Here is a 19,128-nt window from a genome sequence, read left to right as displayed (position 1 = left end):
TATTATTTACTCACCCTTTTTTGAGAAGGCAATTTTTTTAAATTTAATGCCCTTCAAGTTTTGAATCTAGCGGGATTTCTGGTTATAGATGGCGCTGCAATTAAAAGTACAACACGAATCAAAATCTTCCCCTTCTCTTCCGGTTAAAAAGCCAAGATGGTAAGTTAGTTATTTGAATATTTTTATTTTCCACATTCATCGTATTAACAAAATACTGAAATAATTATTTTGGTAAAAATTATGGAAGATCAAGTACTATTATAATTTATTACTCCAATATTTTTCCCACATTTACAAACATTGTGTTGCAAAAAATGTTGCTTTCAGAATAATATTGTATTTGCAATAGTTTAGTGAATTTCCATTACATTAAGTGTTTTAACTGTTGAAGAAAAAGCTTAAAGTGTTAATATGGTGATTATTAATGTTTTATACCATACAGTACAATATTTACCTTATAAAAAACAAATTTCTTGACTTAACCTAAAAATTTGTTTGTTGTAGGCCCGAGGTCCAAAAAAGCATTTGAAACGTTTAAACGCGCCCAAAGCATGGATGTTGGACAAATTGGGGGGTGTGTTTGCCCCTCGTCCATCCACTGGGCCCCATAAACTTAGAGAATCCCTACCATTAGTTATTTTTCTCCGTAACAGGTTGAAGTATGCTCTTACGAATAGTGAAGTTACTAAGATTGTTATGCAAAGATTAATCAAAGTTGACGGAAAAGTGAGGACTGATCCAAATTACCCGGCTGGTTTTATGGGTAAGTTCATTGTGTTCTTCAATTAAGTGAAAATATTCTGGGCCCTATCGAAGCTGTCTTTGCCTTTACTTGGGCATGCGATGGTCAATGTGAGGCCAATATAAAGTCTCTGTATTGGTCACTAGTTAGTTATTTAATAATTTTCATAGTATTACCCAAGCAGAGAACAATCTCAATACAGTTTTATTTTGACATTGTTCATTGATGGAAAGTGTTTCATTTTAGATGTTATCACCATTGAAAAAACTGGTGAATTCTTCCGTCTTATTTATGATGTAAAAGGAAGGTTTGCAATTCATCGTATTACAGCTGAGGAAGCCAAGGTTAGTTTTATTATACATAAAATGATCTCGAATATCTTTTATTTTATGATGATCGATTCAAGGCACTTATTTGGATTGAGGGTGGCATCTATCCTCTCCAAATTATAGAATGATACTTCTGTGATTTTAGACTTACTCATCTGACTTTCAATAACGTTATTTAAACATTTCTTGACAAGTTAAAATTAAATGTCTAATTTTTCAGTACAAACTCTGTAAAGTCAAGAGGGTCCAAACTGGCCCAAAAAATATTCCATTCTTGGTTACACACGACGGACGTACCATTCGTTACCCCGACCCCAACATAAAAGTTAACGACACAATCCAGTTGGAGATTTCCACAGCCAAAATTTTGGATTACATCAAATTCGAATCCAGTAACTTGTGCATGATTACCGGAGGTAGAAATTTGGGTCGTGTTGGTACCGTAATTAACAGAGAACGTCATCCTGGATCTTTCGACATTGTGCATATTAAGGATGCTAATGGTCATGTGTTTGCTACTAGGTATGTCTAAGAAAGTTTTTAATTTTTTTTTCAGTATTTAACATTTTTAGATTTATGTATTAATGAACACGTACAGGATGTCAATTTTATAGGTTCCCAATGATTTTTTGTCTGAATCCTAATAACTGAAAATATCCCTTTTTTTCTGCATACTGATTGGTAAACATAACATTTTCTGAAAACCCAGTACTTTAGTTTTTAAAAACCCTGTATGTAAAAATTTGATAACACTGCCAATTTGGAGATCATTAAAATAAATTAAAACATCCAAAAAAAAATAATTTGGATGTGCAGGAGACTCTTACAAATACAATTCTGTAAAGTAAAATCAAAAAGGGCAGTTCGAAAATGATTTAAAAATACAGTTCTGCACAGCATTGTAAAACTTGACCTCGCACAATGCGACCGGCGTGCCGGCAAAATGTGATAAAAGCGGACAAAAACTTGACAAAATTTCACAAGGAAAGAAATAAATAGAATTTTATAGCACGTATTTTATATCAACAAATTCAACTGATTTTGCTGCTATTGTTATTATTAATTAATAAAATTAATTTGTGGTTTTGAATAATGAAATAATTTGATGTTACAACTGATCAAAATTTTGTTCACTAACGTGTAAACACATTTGGGTCCCCTTACTCAGTTTCTACGAACTAACACAAACCATAAATTAAAACATTATTCATCAATTCAACTCTTGAGTTGCTATACACGCAAGCCATTTTTGACACTAACTAGTAAAAAACCTATTGTAAACACTATCGCAATGACAATTGAAAAATTGGATTTCAGTATTCAGTCGCTGAGACCACGCGGCTCTCCACGTGTATTAGGAATGATGCTAGAGACTACAGTTGTCCAACTATGTAATGGTTGAAAGTAGTACTTCAATAATTTTTTTTTCGGAAATTAAGGATTTTACAAAAAATTTTTTTGGATAAGTGTTTAAAAAATAAAATGTTTAAAAACTACTTAGTTATTAAAAAAATCAATAGTCAACGTTTTAAAAAAAGTCTAACTACAGCACCAATTTTTTTTTCAGGGTATCTGTGACTTAAGTAGTAAAGAAAAATTTGTGGGAGAATTTTTTAATACATTCGTAATAAAATTTCTTTGGCCCTATCGAATTTATGGTTTTAAATAATAAAATAATTTGACATACCTGATGTTACAAGTTTTGTCCACCAACGTGTAAACACATTTGGGTCTACCTTACTCAGTTTCTATGAATTAACATAAATGGTGTCTTGCTTCACCATAAATTAAAACGATATCCATCAACTCTGAGTTGGTATACACGCAAGCCATTTTTGACACTAACTACTAAACAACCATGGTAAACACTATCGAAACGATGATTGTAAAATCGGATTTCAGTATTCGGAGTCACATCTCTCCACGCGTATTACGAATAACACTAGAGACTACAGCTATGTAATGATTGAAAGTACTACAACTTCATTAATTTTTTTCTCGGAAACTATACGGCTTTTACAAAAAAAAATTTTGGATAAGTTATGAATCACTCTGTATAATAACTTTTTCTTTCTAAGACAAGTATATGGCCAACTATGATTTTTGTTTAAAAAATAAAATGTTTAATCTAAAAGTTCAAAACCATTATTAAAAAATGTGAAAAAATCAATCAACGTTTAAAAAAAAGTCCAAATTTTTTCGGGATATCTGTAACCTAGGTAGTAAAGAAAAATTTGTGGGTGAATTTTTTAATATAATCTTAAAATTTCTCTGGCCCTATCGAAGCTGTCATATGTTTATTGCAAGGCATGCGATAGTCAAAATGAGGCCTAAATAAATGTTCTACCTTAGGTCACTGTATAGTTCTCTGCCATAACTGAAACAGTATTACCCAGGTAGAAAACAATATTTAAATCGATATTTCTCATTTTAGAGAAATAAACATGCATATTTTTATCTAACATGTACTTTTTTTCAGGTTAAACAATGTATTTATAATCGGCAAAGGTGCTAAGGCCTTTGTGTCCTTGCCAAGAGGTAAAGGTGTTAAATTGTCCATCGCTGAAGAGAGGGACAAGAGATTGGCGGCAAAGACCCACTAATGTTGTAATATTACATCATTTATATTAAAAAAAGTGTAAAAGAGCCATATGGTTTCATTTCTAGTTTTCCTTTCCTTATTTTTTGAAAATTGGAGGAAGAAAACGAATTTAGTCTTTCGTACATTTTTATTTAGAAACCAATACATAATCACTCAACCTTATTACAAATGATCGAAATACAAAATAATTTCTCAGCAGAAACGAGAATAGGTGAGCAAAATAATGTTGCGTACATACAAAATCATCCGAAAAGACTTATGACGTTTAAAACTTAGGTATAAAAAAATGTAGAGTTTATTTTAACAAATACAAATAACAATTACATAACCATAACGAAAAATACATTCTATAACTACAGTATGACCCTGGGAAAATTTATATTTCATCGGTACCTTAAAGTTAACGGTTTCTCAATAATTTTGCCGTACGTACACATAAACCACCGAAAGAGTCAAAAATCCGATTTACATGAATATGCCCAACTTCAAAATTATTCACAAATTACAAATGCGAAGAGCACCACGTAACTAACAAACGTAAATTTAGAATATCGTCTGTAAATTATATACAGGGTGCTCCAAACGGCATAGGACAAAAGCTTGCTTGATAGAAGTCAATAAAAAAAGAAGTTTTCATAAACATTAGTATGGAACGCTTAGTTTTCGAGGTACAGGATGTTGCAAACTTAATTCCAGAAAATGTTTTTTGAATATACACATTCAAAAAACAAAATTTACACAAGTAATTCGCTTGTTATTTAGAGCGTCAAAAAAAAATCAAATATGTATAGATTAGTTATTCAAATATTCTTTTTTTAGAATTGAAAATTTTTTATTATGTGATTTAAGCTTTGTTATTCATTTAATTTTTTTATTTTTTGGGTAAAAAGATTTCAAACTTCAAAATTCTCATGATAAAAAGGTGAATGCAAAATTTTACTTAGACTTTTTTATCTGCTATTGAATTATTCTAGTTTATAATTACCATTTTGTCCTATAAATGGTAAAAAATGAAGCATAGATTTTTACTTGTGTATACAGGGTGTCCCAAAATTGATGTTTGTGTTTTTAGAATTTGATGCAATGGGTTAAAACAAATCAAACATGAACGGGAATTTTTTGGTATCGAATTTAAAAAAAAATTATAATTAATTCAATTTTATTAAAAACAAATAAACAAGATTATTCTCCACGTCACAAAATATGTTCAAATAGCACAGATTTGTGATAAACTTATTCTTTAAAGTTGTAGCAGAAAAAAATCCACGAGATTCAGATCTGGTGATCTAGGGAACCGTGATATGAGTACACTTTTTTCAAAAATGAATTGGAAGAGGTGGATCCATACCATGGCCTTCTAGATTGCTAGATCTGATTCCAAATGACTTCTATTTGAGGCAATTAAAAAAAAAAAACAAGTCATGTACCTGCCGACGTGAATTAAAAATATATTACAGTTCATATTCACGCTGTTACAGCATTAATAGAGAAAAGTATGCTAATGAGAGTTGGTAGTGCCATAATTACACAAGCCGACAATTTTCAGAATCAGAAACCGGACCTAGTGTACCCGAAGGATTTTGGTGCCCTGATTATGAATCCGAGCACAGAATTGGCCCATCACCCTAGGTTCTCGAGTTATTCTAACCTAAACGTGCAAAAATCGCGATTCGTTATATTCTGGGTCAGATTATAACGTGAATTACTTTTTTTTCTAAAATCGCGTTAAACTATCTCAAAGTAATGCGTGTTTGTAACAAATAATCTGACTCCGAATATAGCAAAAAACCGCGATTTTTCCACTTTGAGGTTAGAATATCGCGAGAACCTAGGGTGATGGGCCAATTCTGAGCTTGGATTCATAATCAGCGCACCAAAATCCTTCGTAAAATTTTGTCAGTCTGTGTTATCGTAAGAATATTTGCCTTGATGTAGAAGGTACTAATTATAGCATTTTATGACGTGGACAATAACTCGCTTTCTAATATTATTCGCTTTTAAGTGTAAAATGATGCACTTTTTTTAACAATCGAAGAGTCAATTGGTAAATTTTTCATACTTCATTTTCGATTCATTGTAATCCCCCAAATCAAACCCAACACCACAAGCGTCAATTTTGAAACACATTGTATTTAAATGTTTTGAATATATTTGAAAAACCACTTTTAGGAAATTCAACTTGAACACCCTGTATTTCATGAACTATGCATTTTCTCACCCATATTTATGACTTTTTTTTATTTTGAACAGTTCGACGTTCATGTAAAGTTCAGTTTATCCAATTAGAGACATCCTATATCTCCACTTAATGCAAACTAATTGAATCGACGTGTAAATTTACTCAGCAGCAATTATGGTGCTCTTCACTTTCATAGCGGAAATCTTTCCCTGCCGAATTATGTCACACTGTATAATCTCACTTCGAATAACCATTCACCAATGAAAAACGAAATTTTATACTCCTAATATCACTTTTCACAATTTTTGACTGACCGAGATCAGCTTCGAGAATTTGAAAATACCTATAGAACAACACCTAAGTCTAACCTAAATAGTCTTCTTTTTAATTACATAAGCAACACGTTCCCTGAAACAACAAACGGTTCGATGCCCAACACTTCTCTTACCCTTAAATTATATCAGTGCTATAACCGTCCATCCAGAAGCAGCAAGCTATTGAAAAAAAAACCTATTGAAAAATATTTTGAGTGCACGAATAAACTTAAAATTACCATAGCACAAAATCGTATGGATTGAAATGCTCCGCTTCTGATCATGTGCTAGAATGGGGGCCACAGCGCCTTCTAGTTTAATATTAGTAGTTTTATTAACTTAACAACTACACCAGCGGCTAAAATAGTGACATGAAAATTAAAATGTGGTTTTACTTCTGATTTTAAGATGTAAACTGGAAATAATATAATTTTCTTTTTTCATTATTGGTTTTCTCTTAATGCATTTTTTTGGTTTATACAAAAACAAAATATTTTATTTTTAAAAATTATGGTGTTACATTTTTAGCAGAGCAGAATTCCTATTAAAAAAAAAGTAATGCATGCTATCTGCCAGAGCTCTGTCTATCTTTTAAAGATCCGCGATCTTTCCCCAATTTCTTTCCGTTTCGTATCACTCCTTTATTTTATCGTTATTATCAAAAACATGATTGCTTTGGCTGGATTTTTTTACACATCTACATTGTTAATAACTTTAGAAGAAAACTGCTAAATGTATTAAGTGGAAAGTCTTAAATTATGTTACACATCTAGAACATTTGATATCACCATCACTTTATCAGAAGCAACAGCCTGGTATATGTCTGTTAGCGAGCCAAAAATATATTTAATAAGAATTTTACGATGGGCAGACGACATAGAACTCTCTGTATATTCAAAACAATAGAGCAATACAGTAAATCCATTCAAAAAACAGATTAGGATACAAGGCATATCCACAAAGTAAGAGTACCGAGACTCTAATGCTGTGCTTTTTGTTTTTGACAAAATTGGCAACACTGCATTCAATGCCAAGGTCAAACGCGCGCTCATTTGTCTCAGTCGGTTGAGAACCGTTGTTGTAGTGGAGCGTTGAAATGAGTGCCACTATTCAGAATCCCGTCAGCTGAGAGGTGAGGGGCGTAATCTGGTTTCTTCTTTCAAAGGGAATGGCGCCGATCCAGATTTTTAATGAAATCAAAACTGTGGGGGTGGTATGATGAATCGAACTAATACGTATAAGTGCGTCATGAGTATAGAGCTGGCAGAACGAATGTTCATAATGAACAAAGAAGTGTGCGCCCCTCAGTTGTGACTGATGAAATGGTAAACAAGATTGAAGAAAACTTGGTAGTGACCGTCGATTGACTTTGGACAAGATGAACGCAGTTGTTTCGGCCCGAAAAATCATGGCAACTGTGTTTTGGGAATGTAAAAGGATTCTCCTCATTGACTTTTTGCCCCAGAGGAAACAATTAATGGGCGGTACTGTGAAACCTTGAAAACAGTATGGAGGGCGATACAAAACAAAAGTAGGGGAATGCACGTCCGCACACAACCAATGCCACAAAGCAACTCTTAGATTAATTCAATTGGAACATCATCAACTACCCCGCTCAAAGCCCTGACCTAGCACCTTCTGATATTCATCTTTTCTCTTCTCTCAAGGTGTTTATGGGTGGAAAAAGGTTTCCTTCTGATGAAGAGATCCACAGTGTCATGAAACAATCGGCTTGAAACGCGGCCGGAAACGGCTCAGCCCTCGACTCACAAAGTGCTTTGAGGTTAAAGGCGACTATGCCGAAAAGTAGTGAAAAATTTTTCATATATTGCCATTTTGAATTTTAGAAAATTGAGTACTCTTATTTTGTGGATATGCTCGCACATGCCATTTAAACGTTTTTTATTTAACACATTTTAAATCTGATGATCACTATTTTCTTGGCTACCCTGTGTAAATAGACTTGTTTCGTAAATATCGTAAAACCTAGGTAAGCGATACAAAAAGTGCTGAAAAAAAATTATACAGAAACCACACTGTAAATATAAAAAATATTTTTTAATATACGAGTTTCGAAATATCACATTTCTTGATACTCTTGCGCACAATACTCAAAAACAAAATTTTCCCATGAAAATACAAATAACACCATAGTTAGGTTCCTACGAATTTTTTATTTAATATATAAGTAAATAGCTGTATTAAAACTTGCACGTGTCTAAAATCAAAAGTAAAACCGATAATAGTCTCGCGCGGAAACGATATCTCCTAATTGATTAAACATGACACTTAAATCGTTTTAAAATATAGAAAAACTAAGAGTGACTACACGAAATTTCATTAAATATCACACGGACCGTGAAATTGGCAATGTTGAATTTTAGTAACGATGCAGAGTTTACCAAAAAAATATTTACTCTATTACATCACATACTGATAAACATTTAATTAAAAATGGGTTACCTAGAGGGCTCACAATAAACGAGCCCTTTAATTACGTAAATGGCATATTTTCATATAAGTACACATATATATTTATATATATAAAAATTGAGGCAAAGCAAAGAGCAGTGCAACTAAAAATGTTCAGTTTTCAGCTGCCCATTCGGGTAATTGAGTAAACATTACAAAAGAGTTACACATTTTTTTTTTTTTTCAAAATAGCATTGCGACCATCAAAATAGAAATTCTGCAGTTTGAAAGATTGCTCTTTTCGGCATCTGAAAATAAAACAAAAAATTAAAATTAGGTGCGATATACAGGGTGTATCACTTTTAAATTTAGAAAATTTCTGTGATTTTTTAATAATTTTTAATATTTTAATATTTTGCAAAATAATTGAGGAAGGTAAATAAAAAGGCAACCTGTAAGTAAAAAAATAAAATATTTCAAATAAAGGTAATGTTGAGAAAAATTTATGTTTACAAAAAGTTACAGAGATAGTATAAAGTTTTAAAAAACGCTGTCATTCTAATTTTCATCAATATCAATTTCTATCAATTAATTTTTTTTTTGTAATGGTGATTAAATAAACTAAATTTCAATGCATCAAATTTACCGCCTTCTCAGCCAGAATTGTATTAACAACTTTTAAGTGCGCGGTACATTACTCAAATATGGTTGAATGTTCATAAGAAAATACCAACCGAATGTCATTGAACATGGTTGGGAGCTCACTGAAGACAATATGTATAAATTCAAATGGTTTGATGTTTGATGGTCTTCAAATGCCATGTACAGTTGAAGATATTATAGTAGGCAATTATTCTGACGATGAGATGGATGTAATTGTTGAGTGAGAACGAAGAGAGTAATGAGTGTGATACTGGCGATGAATGTAAAGATAATGATAGCGATATTGATGAAAATAAGTGACAGCGCTTTTTAAAACTTCGTACTATCTCTGTAATTTTTTTGTAAATATATAAATTTTTCTCAGCATTACCTTTACTTGAAATATATATTTTTTTTATTTACGAGGTTCACTTTATATTTATCTTACTCAATTATTTTGCAAAATATTAAAATATTAAAAAATCATGGAAAATAAAAAAATAAAAAATTGAATTTTAAATAATAATAATAATAACAACAACAACAACAATAAGGAAGGAGCCATCAAGATATATGCATTTCCCGCATGCAGCTTGCACGCTCGGTAAATGGTACATTTTACCCCGTTTTAACTTTCATTTTCGTACTCCCCCGGAGGTCTAGAATATATTTTATGAGTTGCTGACATTAATCTGATCATGGGGCGATTTTCGTATATACCCCCACACCCCCAACCCCTGCCCCACAAGGAGTGTCAGCAAACTCTGAAACCCTGTTAATCAACATAGACCAACACATTAAAAACAAAATTGCCTATTAGTCCGATCACGGGGGATTTTGACACCAATCTCTCCGTCTACTATTGGTGTGATGCTAATTTTCACTTTATACAAAATTCACATTTTCAGCGACGATTTTCAGTAAATATGTGGCGTGGAGTTTTGGGTGACAATTCATTTGGATCAACTGCGTTACCTCCACACTCAAATAGTGTCACGTATTTAGGGTATTTAACAAATACCCTGATTTATTAGATGACGTTCTATTACATAAATGTGCAAACACAGTTTTCATGCACCACAGTACCCTCGCGCATGTTTCTTAAATTGTTTGTGACTTTTTACACACTAGTTTTTCACACAGTTAGCTAGGACACAATGTGGACCTGTGCATTGGCCAGCGCAAAGTCCTGATATGAATCCACTATATTTTTTTGTTTGGGGATGTATGAAACTGAGTGTGTATCGTTGTCGATGTCGCCAACCTTCAACGAAGTATTTTTGCTGCAGCTCATTAAAATAAACAGATGCCTGAAGTAATGGGAGATAGTTTTCACCACCATTTAGAAGCATGCTTATTAACTTGAGAAAATAATGTCTAGCAATTTTGATAGAATTATTTTATAATTATTAATTTCAGTATTATTTTAATGAATTTTTCAACAATTCCTAACCAGGATCCTCTAAAAAAAAGCATTTAAAAGTAAACATTTCGACTGACACAAAACACTCTGAAGCGATTCCCTTGAAACTGCTAACGTGCAAGACCACTTTAAAAATTTAATATTTTTTTTGACCTACTCTAAAATTATAAAGTAACTACTAAACCGTTTTGTAGTTATACTGGGAAAACTTTGAAAAAAATATATATTCAACTTCAAATTTAACATTCAATTTAAAAGCGATACATCCTGTTGAACACAAGTAAAAAGTGAATAATTTTAGGACTACGTACCTTATTAATCCTTGTTCATCGAGGTGTCCATGGGACTAGCTGGCTGGGGCGCCGGGATGGCTGGCTTTATGAACCGTTCACTGGGGCGGCGATGGGGTGGAGCTGGGGGGCTGCTAGAACCCACTGGATGCAGGGCTGCCGAGACGCAAGCCGGATTGACCAGCTGCCCGCAAGAGTGGCACCTCGGCGGACCCACGATCAGGGAGTCCCTTGGCGACGGAGCTTGCATAGACGACAAACCTAAACAAAAAAATGATGCAATTGTGAAATTGTGTTATAAAACGATGCGTCTAATATTTTTTGTTTATTAACCTGGGCTCAGAGGCCGGCTCTGGCTGGGCGACGGATTGTACGCCGGAATGGGCGAGACAGTGTGCTGCCTTGCGCCAAGTACTTGCTCGTTGTAATGCCGCTCCTCCTCCATCTCTAAGGAACTTTCACTTTCGGAGAGATGCCTGCAGAGAGCTTCTCTCCGTTCTACTTCCAGCTGCAGCTTCCTTTGTAGTCTAAAATTGAAAAATGGCACAATATTTTTTATAACAATACATCTTTAAGATCTTGTAGATATCTTATACAGAGTATAATTTTTAAATGGAGGGTCAATTTTTTTGGGTAATGTTCTCCACAGCACTAATCTGATTTTTTTTAAATCAAATAAATTAAAAAATTGTATAAATTTTTCAACCGCACATAACCTCTTGTCTACGCCACCGCTGGGCAGTTCCCAAACTCTCTTTTCTCTTGTATGATGTGTATTTAACTCTTCATCAGCCATTATCTTGGAAACGGTTGGTCTGAGAGATTTCGACCAAGTATAACTTTTTTGTTTAAAATTGATAGAGGAACAAACGTACTAATATGAAATGTCAATGTACAAGGTAGCTAATAAGTTAGCAATGACATATTTAAATTTAGCATCCTAAAAAACTCCTGTACCTCAAGTTTTATGCCAACATTCAAATCAGGAAATTATTCATAAAAAATTGAAAAAAATAAAAAACTTAACATCCTGTATATTGAAAACTAAGCATTTGTGGCCTGTATAATAAAAAATAAATAAACATTATAACATAAACAACAAATTTTTAATATTTTTTTAAAGCACTGTGATTAGTTTATGAATCTCAGTATCAATGACCTCCAACATTAACCTAGTTTAGATGAACTACATATATAATATCGTTAATATCAATCCACCTGATGTGATCTGACAACGAACGCTAGGTGAGGAAACAAACAAATGGTCATTTTTCAAAATAAAAATGGCCAAATATGTCACCGTTCCATTTTGTTACATCTGCTCTTGTTTCCTGTTTATCGGTTTAAGAGAAGAGTGTGTGTGTGTAAAACATTGATTTTATAGTAAACTTTGTGTAAGTGTATGTAATAGTTAGTTATAGATACAATTTGACCCTTTTGAGAATATGCACGGGGTTGTTTAGCTTTACACTATTTTGTCCAGCAGTGGGGTACGAAACTTATGAAAGGTTAAAAAAACATTTAATTTTTACAAAAGAAATTGAGAAAACAAACCTCCTTGAAAATATGACCCTTATTGAAATTTACAGTCTGTATAATAACCGAAAAAACAATATAAATCGTGTAATTATTTTGTCTACCTCAAATTTTCCTCCTTGATGTTCCGCTCCTCCTGAGCGTAGCGTTGCATCTTCTGAGTGTGTTCTTGTTGGCTGATGGCAAGATTGGAGCGTAGCCTAGCCACCTCTGAACGAAGAGTCTGAATATGAGAGCTTAAATTGCTAGCAGTGTCCCCGTTGCTGATTTCCCTTGGACTGGCTGGATCAGAAACTGGCTGGTCCAGCTTGATCTGAAGCATACGCTTCTCGGCCTCCAATTTATCCATACGTTTCCACAGCTTGTTAACTAGGGCCTCTTGTTCTTGTTCCAGGGTGTTCTCGAGTTCCACCTTGAAAATGTTACATGACAGCCAAAGCTTAAAAATAAAAAACTTGAACCGAGTGTACCTTCTCCCTCCTCAGTTGTTCCAGATTAGTCTGCTTAGCCAAAGTTTCAGCTTCCAGTTTCTCGATCTTCCTCATGAGACGGTTGACAAGGCACTCCTGTTCCTGCTCCAAGGTCTGCTCTAAGCGACATTTCTCCTGCCTCAGCTGAGTTAGTTTTCTAGAGAGATCATTAGTAAGGCATTCTTCTTCTCTCTCGTAGTGGTGGGCGAGAGATTCCTTTTCTTTCTTGAGAGCCTGAATCTTCTTAAGGAGGGTATTCGAGATGTACTCCTCCTCTTGCTCAGCCTTTGCTTGCTGTAAAAAAGGCTTGGGGATAGTACCTCTCCACTTCGCTAATTTTCAAGTAAATCAACCAGACGTGCAGATGTATTAAAAATTTACAAAATATCTAAATCATTACCAACAGAACAATTTATTGCTTGATTGATGAAAAACCTAATAAAGAAAATTCAACAAAATTGTTTTTTACTTCAAAATTTAAAAACACATTAAATAGCGAAAAACTCAAAAAATTCTGTATGTTAATACTTTGTCTGGCAAATTGCAATAATTACAGGCAAAAATTAATTTTAATACATGCTTTAGTTGAATGTTACAAAATAAAAGTAGGTAACGCACTATGAAGCATCATAAATCACTACTGACGAGCCACAACGTTATAAATATTAATAAATATTTAACTTATTTTAATTGAAATAAATTGCTTTACTAACTTCAAGAATTGATATCAAAACTGAATGAAGAAAATTTAAAAAATAACATGCCTTTCAGATATCAGGCAAAAAAGTTTTTACTATTTAAAACAAAACAGTTAAATAAAAAAAAACAAACAGAATATGAAAAACAAAAACTTTCTGTAACAATTCAATGACTCCCTTCAAAAATAAGAACAAAATGGTGTATTGAGTAAGAGTCTACAGAATGCTATGACATAGTTTCCAAACAAATTGAAGGAGAGAGATAGAGATAAATTTAAATTTCTAAGTGGATTTTTTGATGTTTTTGAAAAGTTTGTTATTATAAGCTAATGTTTGGCATATACATAAAACAAAATTTGTTGTAGCAAAAAATTTAGGACAATATTATCTAGAGGTGAATAAGTAAACAATAAATGAGGAAGGTCAGTTGCGTAACTCTTATAATTTATGGTCAATCAACAACTATGTCTCTTATGGTAAATTATTTATGAACTCTTTAAAGACATTATTTTTCAATGTCTCTTTTGTAAAAAATATGTCATTCATAATGTTCGCTATAATCATCTTGAAAAATAAATAGAAAGATAGGCATAATCTACTGTCAAGTCTATCAGTAAATTATTTAAAATTGTTATGAAAATGTACAGTAATGCAAATAAAACCCAAATATATTAATATTTAAAAGGTGTGTGGTTTTGTCTATATGGAAATACAAAGAATGACATAAGTTAGTATTTTCATTATTTCCACTTGCCACATGTTACTTAATACGTTTATTAAAATTCATTATGTACATGTAAAACTATAATAAAAGCACAATATTGTATTAAACAACTGGTGTGCAATATTCTGGAAAAGCTATATTCTTTCTTATTTATTAGATATTTTGTGACCTGTGAAATAAATTAAAAAATGAATGAAATAAAAGGATCAATCAGATTATTTCTTATGAAAATATTTATAATTTTACATAACCAAAAATACAAAATACACGTCACTATACAGACTTTTACAAATTCGTTTCTCACTACAGAGATCTCGGAAACGGTAAGAGGTACGAAGTAGCTTAAATGGGGGCAAAGTTGCGTAATCAGGGGACCGACATTATGCCTCTAAAAAATCAAGGCTAATATGATTAGTTTTCGAAATATTTAAAAAAAACCGAAATTTTGGAAATCCGTTTTTGTTTCATTTCAGTATTGTTTGAGGTGATTTTGAAAAAAGAAGAACAGTTTCTCATGGCCACTTTTTGCCCTGTATTGAATGACATAACCAAATTTTATATGTAACGTTTCGTCTCTCCAGGACCATCATCAACTTGTCAACTATTTTTTGATCACATTTTGTGCAAGCCTTCATGACCCCCAATACTGTACTGCCTCAGCCCGAAGTAGATTCAGATGTTTTGTCTTGAAAAATTCATCTTCCAAATTTAGCTTAATTTTTTATTTAGATTTCTTTGTTTATTGAATTATCATACACTATAAGTGTCGTTAGACCCTGTGAAATCACGTTACCCTTGATTTTTTAGAGGCACAATGTTGGTCCCCTGATTACGCAACTTTGCCCCCATTTAAGCTACTTTGTACCTCTTACCGTTTCCGAGATCCCTGTAGTGAGAAGCGAATTTGTAACAGCCTGTATATCGGTCATTTCAATATGTTTTTTCAATTATTTTTCAATGTTTGAATGTGTTTTGAAATATATAATTATATTTTCTATTTATCAGCGTTTTTCAATGGGAAATTTTTGGTTAGGTGAAACTACTTTCATAAAAAATAACCTTTGAATGATCCTTTGGACGCATGGGTTTTTACCAGCAANTATTGTCCCAATCCCCCCTTGACTAGGCAGGAGTCGTGGTGGGACTATGCGCGCGGCCCTCGACAGAGTGGGGCAGCGGACGGTTTCGGCTCGACTCGCGGTTAATTGCTCTCACCCAATTAAACTAATTAAATAAATAAATGGCCAGCGGCCTTACAAAAATCGGAAAATAATAATGCTTCATTACACACTATAAGTGTCGTTAGACCCTGTGAAATCAAGTTAGCCTTGATTTTTTAGAGGCATAATGTCAGTTCCCTGATTACGCAACTTTGCCCCCATTTAAGCTACGTCATACCTGTTACCGTTTCCGAGATCCCTGTAGTGAGAAGCGAATTTAACACCCTGTATATCGCTCACATCAATCAGTTTTTTTAATTATTTTTCAATGTTTCAATTTGTTTTGAAATATATAATTATATTTTCTATTTATCAGCGTTTTTCAATGGGAAATTTTTGTTAGGTGAAACTACTTTCATAAAAAATAACCTTTGAATGATCCTTTGGACGCATGGGTTTTTACCAGCAATTTATAAATTTTTTCACAGGGGCAAAATACCCAATGAATAAAAAAAAATTAAAACTATGTCAAATAGATAATTTCAGACAATAAAGGCTGTTTATAATTCCAATAAAAATACAATTCCACTTTAAAAATTGTAGCACTGATCTTTTTTTGTAAAATTGTGATCTCTACGAATTATGAATTACTTTGAAATTTTAAATTAATGTAAAATATTAGATGCAACATTATTAAATAATTATAGTGAGGAATCAATCAATAGGTATGTAAAACAAATCAAGCAATTACATATTTTATTTGTATGCATTCCCTGATAATGCTGAACTAAAAAAAGGTAATAAACATAAATAAATGTATGTATGGTATGTATACTAAGAAATATCATTTAGGAAATCTCAACTAAGCTAAATTCAAGCATTCCATTTTGGCAAAGAAACAATTTTATGACCCTTTCTTTAAAAATTCTTGGCATAGGTCCTAATACTTCTCAGTCATATATAGATTCTATGGAAAATATTTAAGTACTTTTCTTGTGCATTTATGTGCAACCAAATAATATAAATAAACTACAAAAAAGATAGCACATGTGAATGTAAACACTTTAATAATCATTCAAGAAAGAGATAAATTAAATCAAGTAAATAAGCTTAATCTGAAATTATTAAATTATAAAACTCTGGATACCTTTTTTTAATTCTGTTACTATTTAATGGATAAAAGTTCATTTACTAAAGTTGCTAAGAATATTTTTAAAAATTTCTTCCAAACATGGATTATAAGTAGTTTCACTGGTATTCAATCAAAAAAAATACCTGCTAATTTAAAACAAAAAGTACTCAAGAAATACATTTTCTGGCTATGATTCATCTGGATGATTGCCATTGTAATAATTCGTATACCTAGAAAACCTTTAATAAATATTGGATACTAGAATTTAATTCTTTTGTGGAAATTTAGTTAACACCTCTTTTGCATATATACTGTTTCAAACACCTACACCATGTTTTCTATAAAGTTATAGGTGAAAAATAAATTTGCTTCAATAAACATGGCAAGTTATTAGTGTTACAAACAACCATGACTAATCACAAAATATCACTAAATAACAGTTTCAAAACAAATATTTCCTTTTTATGCTTTCCTGTTCATTTTAAGGTACCTAAAATAAGTATGTATACTATTCAAGTTCTCTTTCATACCTATATTTTTGATAATAGGTAGACCATGGAATTTTACGAAATTTTATTTTAGCACCTGCAATTCAGGAAAACAGTATTTTTAGGTCAAGAATTTATGTAGATACTTTGTAATAAAAATATAAAATAAAGTATTGCTCGAATTAAGTAAACAGGAAATTACTGGAACAATTTATAATTTTTGCTAGTAAATAGTTACCTATAAAAAATAAATTAATATTTTAAAACTGCTCTGGCACTTACAATAATAACAGATGCTTTTCGAAGATCTCTATTCTCCTCTTGTAAAGCCTTTACTCGCAGCTTGTATGTTTCTAATTCAACCTTAAGAACGCGATTTTGCTGTTGGAGGCTCTCAATTCTTTTTTGGAGCTGCTCCCTTGTGATAGGGCTGGGGGGCATCATTATAGGGCCTCCATCAATGCTGCTAGAATCCGATTCACTTGCCGAATCTGCCATGATTCTCTCGAGGTTCTCAATGTTCACTAACTAACACACAAAATTATTGTCTACGCAGATCAGTAAAGACTTTAGGATGATTTATTTTTACAATGGAATTTAGAACATTTTTTTCTCGATTGAAAAAATGTTATTAAAGAAACACCAAGTGGTTGATATAGTCAATAGTTCGTTATTTTAATACTTATCAATAGATCGGCACTTTTAAGGATGCACTAAACTGTAAATTATAATAAATAGCAATAAACATGAGGACAGATGATAAAATTTGGGTTTAGTTACTTGACAGATATTTAGAAGTTACCAATATAATAACAGAAAAGTAACTAAAATGTTTCTGACAAACCTTTTTTTTTGTATCTATATGCACCATCATCCTTTAAGTCTTTACGCACTTTTGAAAAATAATAAGAGAAAAATAAACGTGTGAGTAAGGTAATGTTTACCTTATTTTTCTTACTATTGCCGAAAAATTGAATTAAAAATATTCAGTTCATATCTGGCTGATCTTATTTCTAATTATAGAAATTTAAATTTATTAGAGCGCACGCTAGCTTTTATTCATATTGTTGGTTGCCGAGGGATCCAATAAAGAAAGACCCATCTATCCGACTGCTGTCTCTCTCTTGCAGTACATTTAAAACAGAAACATTTTTGCTTAAGTTGAAAAAATTATTGTTTTGCTGTTATATTTCGCATTTAATACTTTAGACAATAGACAACATTTGATAAGAAGAATAAGATGCATATAACATATAACACCCGACGGGATTAAATAACTGTCAAACTTAAAATAATAAACTTTCATTTTGAGTGCAAATTGTTTCTGTTTTGAGAGTACTCAGTGTGGGAGAGGGAGGGACAAAATCGCAGAGAACTCTTCTTTAACAATCTCGAGGGTCATCTCAATTTTACGTTTTATGGTTAGATTTATCCTACTTTGTATCGGGTAAAAAGGATTAGAACATAAGGCTAAAATCTTATCAACTCTATCCCTTTCCGAACAATTCTTAATTATAACTCCGTTGCTTAATCATATACTTCATAGAGGAAGCACACCACATGTAGACACTATAGAGTATAGACAGAAAGGGCGATAATACCTTAACTATTTTTTTCTCTCTGTCACTCGTCTAAACTGTCACCGTAAGCCTATATAGTACCTCCTTGTAGTATATGCTCTAAGGTTTAACGGGTGTGTTCTCCGAACAACAAGATCACTGATCGTAGTAATCGTGTTAATCCGATCACAAATCCCGAATAGTCCTAAAGGAACATTACCCTAATTAATTTATTTGATATTGGCTATAGTGTTTCAGTGATACCATAAATATTTCGATTTAGACAAATTTGTCGGTTCCTGGTACATTAGAACTACCAGAAGTGTATTTTTGAAAAACTAATTCAGTATTTAGAAAAATAAATAATTCTATAGCGGCAAACAAGCTAAGTTGTAGTAAATGTGACGATTTTCAATTATTTGGTTATA

General features: G+C 32.4%; 2 protein-coding genes and 2 non-coding genes across 4 annotated transcripts; 3 read left to right on the top strand and 1 right to left on the bottom strand.

Annotated features, from left to right (window-relative positions):
• The first annotated feature begins 94 nt into the window (after positions 1-94).
• Positions 95-3,718, top strand: LOC108909750 (40S ribosomal protein S4). Its single transcript, XM_018714161.1, has 5 exons — positions 95-159; positions 505-763; positions 989-1,086; positions 1,292-1,593; positions 3,551-3,718. The coding sequence occupies exons 1-5, from the start codon at positions 157-159 to the stop codon at positions 3,672-3,674; spliced, it is 786 nt and encodes a 261-aa protein (XP_018569677.1). The 5' UTR covers positions 95-156; the 3' UTR covers positions 3,675-3,718.
• Positions 800-935, top strand: LOC111691700. Its single transcript, XR_002763030.1, has one exon. It is a non-coding gene; the product is annotated as a small nucleolar RNA SNORA16B/SNORA16A family (small nucleolar RNA).
• On the top strand, positions 3,341-3,480 carry LOC111691699. The gene has a single exon (XR_002763029.1). It is a non-coding gene; the product is annotated as a small nucleolar RNA SNORA16B/SNORA16A family (small nucleolar RNA).
• A 5,099-nt stretch (positions 3,719-8,817) lies between the features above and the next one.
• On the bottom strand, positions 8,818-17,931 carry LOC108909749 (coiled-coil domain-containing protein 6). Its single transcript, XM_018714160.1, has 6 exons — positions 17,424-17,931; positions 12,940-13,233; positions 12,574-12,881; positions 11,267-11,460; positions 10,955-11,194; positions 8,818-8,886 (listed from the first exon to the last, which is right to left on the bottom strand). The coding sequence occupies exons 1-5, from the start codon at positions 17,637-17,639 to the stop codon at positions 10,959-10,961; spliced, it is 1,248 nt and encodes a 415-aa protein (XP_018569676.1). The 5' UTR covers positions 17,640-17,931; the 3' UTR covers positions 8,818-8,886; positions 10,955-10,958.
• Positions 17,932-19,128: the final 1,197 nt, after the last annotated feature.

The sequence above is a fragment of the Anoplophora glabripennis genome, unplaced genomic scaffold (assembly GCF_000390285.2).
Source record: "Anoplophora glabripennis isolate ALB-LARVAE unplaced genomic scaffold, Agla_2.0 scaffold410, whole genome shotgun sequence".
Taxonomy (NCBI): domain Eukaryota; kingdom Metazoa; phylum Arthropoda; class Insecta; order Coleoptera; family Cerambycidae; genus Anoplophora; species Anoplophora glabripennis.
Note: the sequence above shows the minus strand (reverse complement) of the source record. Positions and strands in the feature narration are given on the sequence as shown.

Excerpts from the sequence above, each read along its gene's own strand:
- LOC108909749 (XM_018714160.1), bottom strand. The coding sequence starts at position 17,639 with ATGGCAGATTCGGCAAGTGAATCGGATTCTAGCAGCATTGATGGAGGC. Across the intron at positions 11,461-12,573 it reads ATCAAGGAGGAAAATTTGAG|ACTACAAAGGAAGCTGCAGC; the intron begins GTAGACAAAATA and ends TTTCAATTTTAG. Across the intron at positions 11,195-11,266 it reads GAGCCGGCCTCTGAGCCCAG|GTTTGTCGTCTATGCAAGCT; the intron begins GTTAATAAACAA and ends TTTTTTGTTTAG.
- LOC108909750 (XM_018714161.1), top strand. Across the intron at positions 764-988 it reads TTACCCGGCTGGTTTTATGG|ATGTTATCACCATTGAAAAA; the intron begins GTAAGTTCATTG and ends GTTTCATTTTAG. Across the intron at positions 1,087-1,291 it reads TTACAGCTGAGGAAGCCAAG|TACAAACTCTGTAAAGTCAA; the intron begins GTTAGTTTTATT and ends CTAATTTTTCAG.